This window comes from Anopheles maculipalpis, chromosome 2RL (assembly GCF_943734695.1).
Source record: "Anopheles maculipalpis chromosome 2RL, idAnoMacuDA_375_x, whole genome shotgun sequence".
Taxonomy (NCBI): Eukaryota; Metazoa; Arthropoda; class Insecta; order Diptera; family Culicidae; genus Anopheles; species Anopheles maculipalpis.
Window position 1 is genome coordinate 79,956,881 of NC_064871.1, and position 12,142 is coordinate 79,969,022.

General features: G+C 42.3%; 1 protein-coding gene across 1 annotated transcript in view; it reads left to right on the plus strand.

Moving 5' to 3' along the window:
• The window catches only part of LOC126567946 (MOXD1 homolog 2-like), an 85,577-nt gene extending 74,888 nt beyond the window's left edge, over nucleotides 1-10,689 (plus strand). Inside the window, exons 4-7 of the mRNA XM_050224323.1 lie at nucleotides 1,107-1,292; nucleotides 6,107-6,774; nucleotides 6,860-7,028; nucleotides 10,318-10,689. Of these exons, the coding sequence (XP_050080280.1) occupies nucleotides 1,107-1,292; nucleotides 6,107-6,774; nucleotides 6,860-7,028; nucleotides 10,318-10,689 (1,395 nt within the window). The remainder of the gene's footprint in view (nucleotides 1-1,106; nucleotides 1,293-6,106; nucleotides 6,775-6,859; nucleotides 7,029-10,317) is intronic.
• Nucleotides 10,690-12,142: the final 1,453 nt, after the last annotated feature.

Genomic DNA, 12,142 nt, shown 5'->3' on the forward strand with positions numbered 1-12,142 from the left:
CGCTCATTTCCAACCCCGGGACGATGATTCTTTACCAGCTTCGCTTGCTCGTCTCGGCATGTGAACTTTTGCATCTTCTCCCATGGATTTTACTGATCGTTTTTGTGTGTTTTCGAGTTTTCCCTTTTGTTTTCATCCCCTGTGCTACAAACAGTATTTGTACCGTTTGAAATGGCACCGTTGGCAAATTTATACGCTAACGTACGCGATTTGTCGCTGAACAAATGCGACAAACTGATGGCACCAGCATCAATGCAACCGGTCACAAATCGTCGACATCGTCCCCAAGCTCTCGAACTGTGGAACAAAAAAAAAAGCTTTCCCGCGACCCGCTCGATATGTTTGTCATTAAATTACTTTGCCGAGTTTTCTTTCCATGCCGGATCATTGCCGAGCAAAAACGGGTGAAAATGCAAATCGATACGACGCGCCCCAATGCAATGAATCCCGGTCCGGGCCCATCAATTGTGTCGTTATTTGCAGTCGTTTTAAATTTTCCCATCACATTTGGCAGTGTGTTTGTGTGTTTTACTTTTTGTTTTCTATTTTCATTGGGAAAATTTTCCGGATTTTTCCTTCACTTCTTAAACGGAACCACTGTGATAGCTGCCCAGATGTTTATAGACTGTGTAAGTGTGTTTAAAGTTTCGCTGCACTTGGCACAGCAAAGTGCGGGGAAGAATCGTAGCCCAGCTACACATACACACACACACACACGTAAATTGTAAATAAATTGTAATTAATCGGAAAATGTATCTCTCTTGGCCCTCTTGTACGGTAAACCGTCTTTTTCCAAGCGTTTGATGTTTCTCCGAAAGCGAGCGTTTTGTTGAATTTTTCTCCCCGAAGGCTATTCGACATAGGGAAAACCTCGCAGGCCACGATGACAATGAAAGGTTTTACTAGTTGACACGAATTTACCCATCGAACGTGCCCCACCGTTCCGCCGGTTTTCTGTTTGAAGGTTGAAAATTAAACAAACGAAATTAAACATCAATCACGGTGCGGAAGGTCACAACTGTCCTTGACTGTGCTTTACCGTTTTGCAACGATTTTATTATGCTTTTATTTGATATCGTTTATCCCTCTCTCTACTTTATTTGCAGTACGAGCCGGTGTTTGATTCCGGTACGAGCGCATCCTACGTCTATCACATGATACTGCACGAGTGTCAAGGATCGTCACCGGAGCTGGAAATTATGTCACGGGAAAATGGTTGCCCGTGCTATCGGGCAGATAAATCGATACTGACCTGCAACTCGATCGTCGCTGCGTGGACGCGCGGTTCGGAGGTAAGTTGTTGATGGAGCTTTTATATTAGCTTTCTGACATGAGCTGAGGAAATTCTGTACGATTAGCCTTTGATTGACTAGTACAATGGCGGCTGGGGATTATTTTCAGCTGATGGTACAGTCGATTATCGTGCTGTGTCGTGAGTTTAAAAATGGAAAATAATCTCCATGTTAGTAGGTTTTGGTAAAGCTGTCAGAAAAACAAATTTTCCGGGAAAACAATTATTTCATCGAATAACTCAATGCAGCTTACAAGGAATATTTGAGAAGAATGTTTAATGAAGGATTTATAACTCCATGTGTTGGCAAGGATAATGCAGAAGTTGTCATAAAATGTTGAAAAGCAGTTTGGATAAGATTTGGCATGAACCAGTGAAAATGGATGCTAAAGATTGAGCTGAAGAACTTATGAATTCTTTTTCTGCTCTGTCTGAACTTAAACATCTGATGCGTCCTACGCAGGCTGCTAATCATATTTCTGGCGTGATAATTGAAATGCAAATAATTATCATCAAAAATAGTTTTATTCTTTTGCAAAGTATTCTCCAGCATGATTCATACACTTTTGCATGCACTCAAACCAATTTTCGAAGCACTATTTCCACTATGATTGAGATACCTCCAACACGTGGTTTTTGAACGCTTCAACAGTATCTTTTCTTGTTGTGCGCGTATACGCAAAATAAGTAATTGGGTGTCAAGTCAGGACTTATAGGGCGGATGACCCATCAATTCGACGTTTTGGCCGGTCAAATAAGCGATAATTTGAGCCGATGTGTGCTGGTTCGCATTGTCATGATGAAGACAATTCATTTTTCGATTTTTTCCGAAGACTTTTGGCAGAAAAAATGTGGTTTACCATTAAGAACTGATCGTCCTACGTCCTACGCTCAAGCGTAACAGTCAGGTGACCATTTGCTTCGAAGTGCTTCTGCTACGGTCGATTGTTGTTTTGTTTCGGGCTCATAGATCCATGATTCGTCATCTGTGACGATCTTATAAACATCTTTTCAAACATCAACATGATTGCAAATTTTCAACATTTATTCCTTGCATCAATCGACCAAGGAGGCCACGATTAAATTCATTATACTAATTTTCAACAGTACTCTAGGATGGTGCTTCATCGCCATACAAATCTTTTGAAAGTCCACGCCGAAAGTTGTGGAACATTATCGCCCGAAATTGTTCACTGATCAATTCCATTTTGCTTGGCAGTACTGATTTGTTCAAGTCAATGTAAACATCACAAATGATGATAATACATCAAAACGCTTTGAGTGTGATTATGCTACAAAATATGGCCTAGGCCACAAATATATGTAGCAGCTCACGTAGTATACCGAGCAAGCACCGCACAACATTTATTTTTTGACACATTTTAAAGTTTGGTAAACAGATTGTCTATTTTAACGCCAACAAACAATTCGAAGGATCCATTAGGAGCTCTTGGATAAGAAGACAGTGCTCGTAGATGAGTAATCTGAAGTATTTAGATTCAAAACGAAAATTCTTTTATTTGCTTTAGTAGTCTTATTGGTTGGCAGTAGGGGCGGCTCGTTGGTTATGCCGAAATCGGTGCAGGTCATCACACGGCAGGACCAGGGTTTAAATCTCATTTTTACTACACCTCCTTAGAGATGATTGACTATGCAACAACATGGTCATCAGCAAGCCTAGCCACTGGCGTGACCTAAAAATTCGTTAAGCCAGGGATAAGAAGTAGATTTTTGTTCAGATCAAAGCATAATTTTTAAAGTGGTTCCTCTGCTTCTGGAAAATCGTCTCCGATTAGTTCGGCCCTCAGTTAAAGTCTTCTCCTGGCTTGTCCAGGAGCAAAGCGTAACCCGTCAGACTTGAGTGAAACCGGGGACACCTGGCAAGCCCTGAGATTCGGAAGATATTTCCCTTAGCCTTCCCTACGGATATTGGTCCCGCACTCCAGTAGAGCCTCTCCACTCCGCTCTGGCGAAAATAATGGGAAATCGACTCTGGCTGAACTTTGGTTCGTTTTCAAACAAACGTGAGTTTATTTTCTCTTTTCGTCTATTGGATTTTTTCTTATCTCATATAATCGGTAACGGAAACTGTCTTAAAAATATTTAGTTTACCAGGCAAATCGTTCAGTTTAGTAGGTTAGAATTTTGGTTAAAGAACTGCCTGACTAGTCGAGTCATAAAAATCACTTATGACTCCGGTTAAAATTATGAAAATGGTTTAAAATAGCATGGCTTCTTGACTTGTGTTCAGTAAAAGGACTAGGTTGGATTAAAGAATCAACGACAAACGTCAAACAATTCGAATTGCTTCAAAACAACAATGAACGAATCATTTCAAGCATATTTTATAAAACATATTTTGATCATTTTCATATGTTTCAATTCAAACAAATTTAATTTTAATAGCCCATTTTTTTAAATTATTTTAAAATAATTTCATGTTATTAGTTTGTTTTTCTATAACACAACCTAGTCATTATTTATTTTCTTCCAAAATGCAAAAATCTTTTTCGCAATGGAACATTTTCCAGTAAATTATTGTGTAAGAAACGAATTCCACAAATTTTGATGATGTTTATTAAAAATTTACGACTCTTCTCGGAATTACTTATCGATGTAATAAAACGCTTCCGATGCTAGTCAGTCAACTTTCTCCCCACAAAAATGGACGCTCCGCCAAAAAAAAAAAACTCCATTTCGATTGAAACGCCGTTATTTGCGGGATAAATGTTCCGTCCGTTTGAGTTGATTAACAGTAATCAAAACTAGAGACGCGCACACAAGCACACACAATCACGAAACAAAAATGGCTATAAAAATAAACGCATCAATCTCATATTTCACAATGCCAAGAAAAGATATTTTTATAGACCGCAATAGCCGAAGAAGCGTTCGCGTTTCCGTTTTCCGCTTTTCCGAAATCCATGTCATGCGTTTCTGTAGCCTATCTTTGAGCGGGGAAACAAATCAAACCATGGTTCCGTGGCGTTCCTTAAAGCGTTTCTACCACCGCCAGCACATTTCACCTCAATTAGCGAACACAAACCGAACAGTTCGATGAAATTGAAACACATAAAAAACGGAAAACTGAAGGGAAAAGGCGCCGGGGCGACCGGAGAGTTGCGTGCGGGCCTTACCTCGGCAAATGGAACCATTTAGCAGTAGCCACGGAGATCCCTTGACGAGAAGGACTGTTGGGAAAAAGGCGACCACACCTGCGACGAAACATGGCCCCACCATCGTCGGGTAAGACAATGTGGGGAGCGAGAATTCGTTTTTCGCTTTCTTTGTCACTATTTTGGCAGAAGAAAACTTACGGGCGAAGGCAACAACGAAAGTAAAAACAGTCCCAACTTACCCGTGCTTTTGCCAGACGTCATGCTGCGTAGTAAATCGGTTACCGTACCATATTTATGTCCTTGGTTTGCTTTTTTTTCTCCCGTTTTCCTACCACCGAATGCGATTGCCCACTTTTCCACCATAAAACTTTATGGATTTCAATCAAAAAGCTATAAAAAAAGCGCGCGCCCGCTAGAATTTCGGACCACCACGAACGAGCAGCATTGGCATTTTGGCCCGCTTATTTTTTTCCTTTTTTCCCGCTTTTGGCAATAGTGCTTCCATTTTTTTTTTCAATTCGACGAGACCATTGTTTTCCACCGGAAAAATGTATGTCTTTCAAGCTTATTTATAAACATTTGCACAGGAACACACCATTTCTCCCGGCCGATTTGTGTGTACAGTGTGTAGCATAACTATATCACACACACTACATAAATAGTTTTTATAAAACTTGGTGTAATTGTGTTGGTAAATTTGATCGTATCCTTGAAGATATCTTAAAAGATTTGCTTTAGTTCTTCTCTTTTTGAATTTAATTTAAAACTACTTCTACGCTTTACTACGAATTTTGATAAGATTTTGCGGCTTTATAACCCTGGAAATCGTTTTTGTTTATATAAATGTTGCGTGGTGTTTTTTACGCTATGCCAAAAATCGCTAGAATCACCGTGGGGCCACCAATTGACATAACGTACGCTGCAGCACTCGAACTCGGGTGATATAGCCAGGAAGTAACCTTAGGCTTCATTGAAAATTGGGTGACAGGGCTAGCAGGTAGCCCTAAGCATCACCTGAATTCAGATGATGTCTCGCAAAATGTGTTAAGAAATTTTGACGAACAAAGATTTTCATTACATTTTAAGGAAAATGCAAAGAATTTGCAAGGAATGTGTATTTGTAGGTTATTGTTTTGAAATCAGTCTTATCAACTGTAGCGTAATATTCTTTTTCATTTCCCCACGAAAAAAGTGTTCAAATATTTATGTTCCTCACTGTATTGGTAGTGAATTTCCTTTTACGTATGTTTGAACAAGCTTCCTTTCAGGCTACAGCGGCAAGCCTGTTTTGGTGTTTCGTGCGGTGATATTTCCGCTGTTGTTCTGGGGTGGCCTGCCCATGCTTGTGCTATCAATATTTTTACGACTTTTGTTATTTACTTTGTTTGCTGGGGTGAGCTTTTTTCATCCTCCCTGTTGGGGTTTCCCCAGCAAGCGAAGCAACTAACTACCATTCGGACATGTTTTAAGGTTCATTTTGGTTCGGTTTTGTTGGGGCGATTGGCCAACTCGTAGGGCAATAAATAAATTTGGTTGGTTATTGTTTTTTAATAGAGCCCGTCGGTGTTCGACTGGGTGAAATGATCAATGTTTCTTTCCATCTCTCTCTTGCTTTCTTCCCCAACATTCAGGACCTTATTTGTTCAAGAATCCGTTGCATGACCCGATTTTTTGTACATTGTTTCTTCACTTTCAGGGCTTTTCCTTCCCGAGCCAAGTCGGCTATTCGCTCGAATCGAATCAGGCCCGATTCTACCTAATGGAGACACACTACAGCCTCACCGCGAGCGAGTACACCTGGCCACCGAAACCGAAAGCCATGGTGGACAATTCGGGCCTCCGGTTGTTCTACACCAGCACGCTCCGGGCACATGACGCTGGCGTCCTGTCGATCGGTATAGATCCGAACTGGAGGCATATCATACCGCCCGGGCAGGACCACGTCGTCTCGGAGGGGCACTGTGTGGGCGAGTGTACCCAGCGGGCCTTCCCGCGTGACGGTGTTAGCATCTTTGCCGTCATGATGCGGACGCATCAAATCGGGCGTCAGATCAAACTGAGACAAATCCGACAGCGCGAAGAGCTGCTCCCGATTGCGCATGATCGCAACGTGGATTGGAACTATCAGGAGTATCGACGATTGTTTGCCCCGGTTCGGGTCTTTCCGGGCGACCGATTAATAGCGGAATGTATCTACGATAGTTCGGCCAGACCTGCCATCACGCTCGGTGGGTTAACGACGCGGGAAGAGACGTGCCTGGTGCTGGCACTGTACTACCCCCGGCAGAAGGAGCTCACCACGTGTCATTCGCTGCCGAGTTTACCCACCGTTATCAACTCGCTCGGCATCAATGAGCTAGTACCGTAAGTGTTGGCAGATTTATTTACGACTTGTGAAGATTGAAGAGAACTAATTATGAAATTTCTGTTTTTGTGACAATTTTTACAGAGGATCAAACCCGGTACGGATCGCATCGCCACCGGAATTGTCCGGGATGACGCTCGAGACGCGTCTGATCTCGTACGACTGGCGGAACAATTTTCGCAGCTTCCAGTACGTCACCAGAAGAGGGTCCTTTAAACCGTTGTGCTGGAGCGCCAAAAATCAGCCCATGCCGGTAAGTGATATAAAAGGCGAGATTTGATGCTTCGAATTTAAAATTTAAGCTAGACATGAAGACTACAAATACCAAAAACTAGCTGGTCACACGATATTTTTAATGGCAGCTTCTAGTCTCTTAGAATATTTACCTTTGTACCCGTAAACTCCAGGATGCAAGCAAATGCATGGAAACTCTGACATCCAATTAAACCCTACACCTTTTTGTTTCATTGGCAGGATCGTATTGCTAATAACTTCTTATCCTTGGCTTAGCGACCTCTAAGGTCATGCCGGCCATCGAAATGGCTTACTAGACTCTTTGATACCACGTAGTTGGATAGTCAGTACCCACTACGGCGGCACTGTCCGGGATTTGGGATTTGAACCCCGGTCCTGTCGTTTGACGACCGGCGCCGCTGTCACCTACACCACCGAGCCGCCCCAAAATTTATTGCTAATAACTAAAGCTAGTAATGTTTTATATTCTCGATCGTTAGAATACATTTTCTTTTTCTGTGGTCTAAAATGGCACCTTTGCCTGTTTGTATACGTGTAATAGTTACCAAAATTTCTTGTCGGCTGCCATAGACTTTCGAATCGTTTCGTTGTCCTGGCGAATTGAGAACCATCGCACAAACGCACGATGTTTAAATACTTCATTGTGTGAATTGTGCAAATTGACCAGTAATAGAAAAATAAATCGAAAATTTGCAAAGCGTCCCGATAAGCAATTTCGACTATTGCTTCTCTTATTGTTGCCTGTAATCATACTTGTAATGATCCGGTAGTATCTGCCAAGTAGGTTTTCAAAAAAGTGAAACCTGATTTGTGGTATTAAATTGTTGTGCAATTTCTTCCACAAATACTGAATTTCTGAATACTTGCAGAAAGGAATACTTGGAGCAAATATTGCCTCGCACCGAAATATGTTCCCTTTTTTTTTTTTGCTGAACATTAAACCAGTTTGTTTCCCGTTCCTGCCGCTACTTCTGGGTGTCTGGGCAACTGTTCCTAATTCCCACTTTGACTGTCAATACCCTTGACTTGAAAGAGGCTTCTTCTACTCAATCTTCAGGTCTCTTCTTCGCTTGGTCCTAATGGTATTCCAACATCCATCCCAGTGGCGCATCTGCCTACAAGCCGACTGAGTGGCGGACATCAGATGTTTGAAGCCTTTGATTGATTCCCTAATCTGCTCATCGCTGGAATATGCCTCAATAGTTTATAGCTATAGTGGTGATGGAGCGGATTCAGAGGACCTTCACTCGCTGTGTCATGCGCAATGAATTTGGCACATCAGACTCAGCGTTGCCGTCGTATCATGTACGGTGTCTTTTGCTGGGTCCGGAGCCCTTAGAATTCGGTTCGGGATTGGTTCGAGTGCGTCACGCACTCGGGCGTTATCCTTGGGTTCTTTTATGTATAAATATCTACGATGCACAAATAATTCTTTGTGTAGCACAATATACAGGGATCTGTATTCGGAGATTGCTAAATGTTTTTCCAACAATCCTGAGTTTTCGGATCGAAATTAGACAACTTTTCTGTCACAATTTCAGTATACGAAATAGTAATACCAAGAAATTTATTGAGAATCCTTTCAAGCAGTGACGGATCAAGTTGTTGAAAAGGTCCTTGGTGGAATGGATATCGGAATACAACACCACCCAGTGCCAGGACCTATCTAAACTAGACTTAAATGCTGTGCAATAATTAACGTTTCCGAGAAGATGCGAGTTTCTTTGGAGGACACTAAGGGTCCAAGAAAGCCAAATCTCGGTGAAAGTTTGCACTTAGAATACTCTAAGAACGCATTTCAATCAAAACCAATGGTTCTTTACTAACCGACGTTGATATTCTTTCGAATTTGCTATAAAAGCTGGGAGTTATTTTCGAAAGAGACAAATATTCTTTGGAAATCAAGCAACTAGAAAGAATATTTATAGCAAAAGCTGACTAGAGTCGAACATGAAAACATTGTTTGCAGCAGGATTTTTCCTATATTTTATGCCTTACTCAAAGGATTTATTTTGAACCATAAAGAATATGCTTCCGTTAGATAGACGACCGCATTCTCCACTACAATTTCAGTCCTCCACCCAATCAAAACACTAGACGCGGGCAGTTAAAAGCTTAATTCAATTCTTATTTGATTATCCTTTTATTCCTCTCGATAAAGCAACCCCAGGCCCCGTTCGATGCCATAAAAAGCGTCTAACAAATCGATCGATTCAATCAAAACAAATTAAACAACAAAAACCCGTACGTTGGAATTAACGTCCAGAACGATGCAAATGAAAAAGCATTCATTTAAAAACGGTCATCCACTCTCTGCCCTCACCGTCCGAGGCTTTAAAGATGTCTTTTTGCCTCTGCTGCCCGGCTGACTCGCTTTGTGGAGCAGTAAATGGAAAACCAAACCAAACCGAACCGAAGGAATACAAATTTGATTTAAATAAATGAAATATATACGGTACGGAATCTTTTCCGGTGTATCCTCGCTCTCGGTGCTCGGTGCAGAAATCCAGCCTCGGAAGCCTCGCAGCCGGGAACCAACCGGACAGAGGGTGGTGGGTAGTACACGCAGCATCATGCAAAATTTATTCATTCTTGCCTTGCCTTCTGCTGGCTTTTCCTTTGCCGGGCTGCTTTCTACGTTCGGTATGAATTCCATTCCAATCGAAGCAATATAACTATACAGACACAGACACACCTTCTTCTCTGAAGGCGCATGAAGCGTACGGGTCAACCCGTTCGAACGGGAAATGCAACATAGTCCTTGCAGCTAGAGAGAAAAGCCCCTTTTATGCATTAGAGAGGTTTTGCGTTGGTGCAGATGTGTGTATGGCGGGTTTCTATATGCACTTCCTCGCTAAAGGAGCTCTAACTCGGCTGCTATGGAGCAGAGGCAGCAGAGGGCAGGATGTTGTAGCGGTTGAAAATAAATTTTATTGATAAGCACCCAGCTGGCAGCCGATGAATGTTGCACCGGTCTCCCTTGAATCCATGCAGAATTTATCGGCCTGACGTTGAGTTATTGCCCGTGCCGCATCTGGCGGCAGCCCTGCTCACTAGTTTCCAAGAAAATGTCCTTTCGTGCCTGAATCATCCATGGGAACCGTGCCGGCAATTATTAGCAATAAAGCGGCATACTCACATACAGCATTCGCTTGTATGGCAAAAAAGGCATCTTCTGATCCGGATGAAAATGATGGTATTTTGTGGGACACTGTAGCTGGTATCTAAATTCCATTTTTCTTTTCTTTCTTTGTTCTCGTTTTTTTTGCCCTTTCGCTCTCGTACAGGGGACAGAAAATTTGGAAGGATTCGCACCGAACATCACCAAATCGTACAAGCTAATCCGATCGTGCAGCTTCGTCGGAAGCACGAACGTCGCCAACGTGTTCTTCCACAATCGCAACCGGTACGTGACGGAGCCGGAGACGAGCGTCGACCTGACCGGTATCGAACACGACGTCCATGAGGAGGATGACATCGACAGCAACAACGTGATAGAGGGCGCCGCAAGGAGTAAGGTGTCCCGTAGCTCCGTCACCGAGTCGATGGGACTGAGCGGTGGTTTGGCAACGGATCGCCCAACCGGTACCGTGCCGAAGATCTTGGCCTCGCTGCTCTTCATCGTCGTGCTCAATTCGTTCCGGATAGCGACGGTGTAAGATTGTATCCGACGGGCCGGACGAGCTTCCAGTCACCAAAGCGAGTCCTAGATTCGACGACGCACGTCCGATGAACGTTTGTGAGATTGTACATACGACAACCGAGGTTTGTGTGGGTTTTGCGCCCGGGAAAAATGGAAAAGAATGATCGTTTTCCGCGCCGTGCGTACGGTGGTGCTGGAAAACTTTACCGCTAAGCAATGATAACCGGGGTTACCTTTGTATTCCACCAGGTGGAACGAATGAATATGTTTATTTTTTAACCATCTGCCGTCTGTCAAAATCAAGTAGTTGATGAATGTTGTAAAAAAGTGCTACAAAATAATTAATTATAGATAAGTGTGGGGAAAAAGCTGTTGCTAGAAAGGGAAAACCGAATGCTGGAACACAAAAAAGTATCCTAAAACAAACAGAAAGATTGAAAAGAAAGCATGAAGCATATAAAACAACATAGAAGAAACGAAATCCGTGTCAAAACACTCGAAACATAGAAAAACAGATAAAGAAAATGAAGCACAAACAGCAAACGGTAACTCTCTCCACCCTTTTACGTGTACATAACTAGCCTTGCCAAACGGCTCGGGCTGCTGTTTTTGTGTAAATAGTGCATTTTGTATAAAAGGAAAAGAAAGATTGTAGTTGAACGTAAAAAGAAAGTAAGAAACTATGAATTAGAGCAAAAAACACCTAATAAGTAGGGAAAAAAATGAAACAAAAACGAACAAAAAAACATATAACAATAGAGAAAGAAAAGACAAGTAAAAAATGTTCTCGTACACTCGGTAGCAAAATGGGCGCAAACATTATAGATGTCAACGTGGTAGTGTAATTTAGAAAAAAAAAACTCGAAACAGAATGCGCAAAAGAAAAACCAAAAATTGAACAAAAACTGTGAATAACAATACTGTCGGTGTGCTGTGTCCTGTGAGAGTGTGCTGGGTTAGGTTGAAACATTTCAAAACCAGGAAAAGAAGGTTTGAAGAGGCACGACGTTTATTTTACGCCCGTGCGAGCGTCCTTAAAAGCCGTCAAAATCACTGGAAGTTTTTGTTTTGTCGATTACAACACAACAGCCCAGTTTTAGAAGAAGAACAACCCCCTATTTTTATGTTCATCTGTTACACATTTACTAGCCCTAGTAGAGGGGGAGGGGGGGATGGTTCCCCGATGTTTCTATCGTGTCTGTTGGTCAAATGTTTTTAAAATGTGCAAAGTTTGTAGTTTGTATGCGAAAAGGAATGCGAGCTGGTGAGAAGGTAAAGGACACCTAACCGGCCAGAAAATACCTGATCCTGTTTCTTCCCTGTATTGCTCTCACCATCACGCCTTTCTCTATCCCACTAGATCGGTGTGTCTCTATCGGTTACGAAGTGTGTGTAGAGTACTGTTCTAAAGAAAAGCGAAAGCCGTCCACTTCCATCCATAGGAACGAACGAAGTGGCTTTCGTTTAGG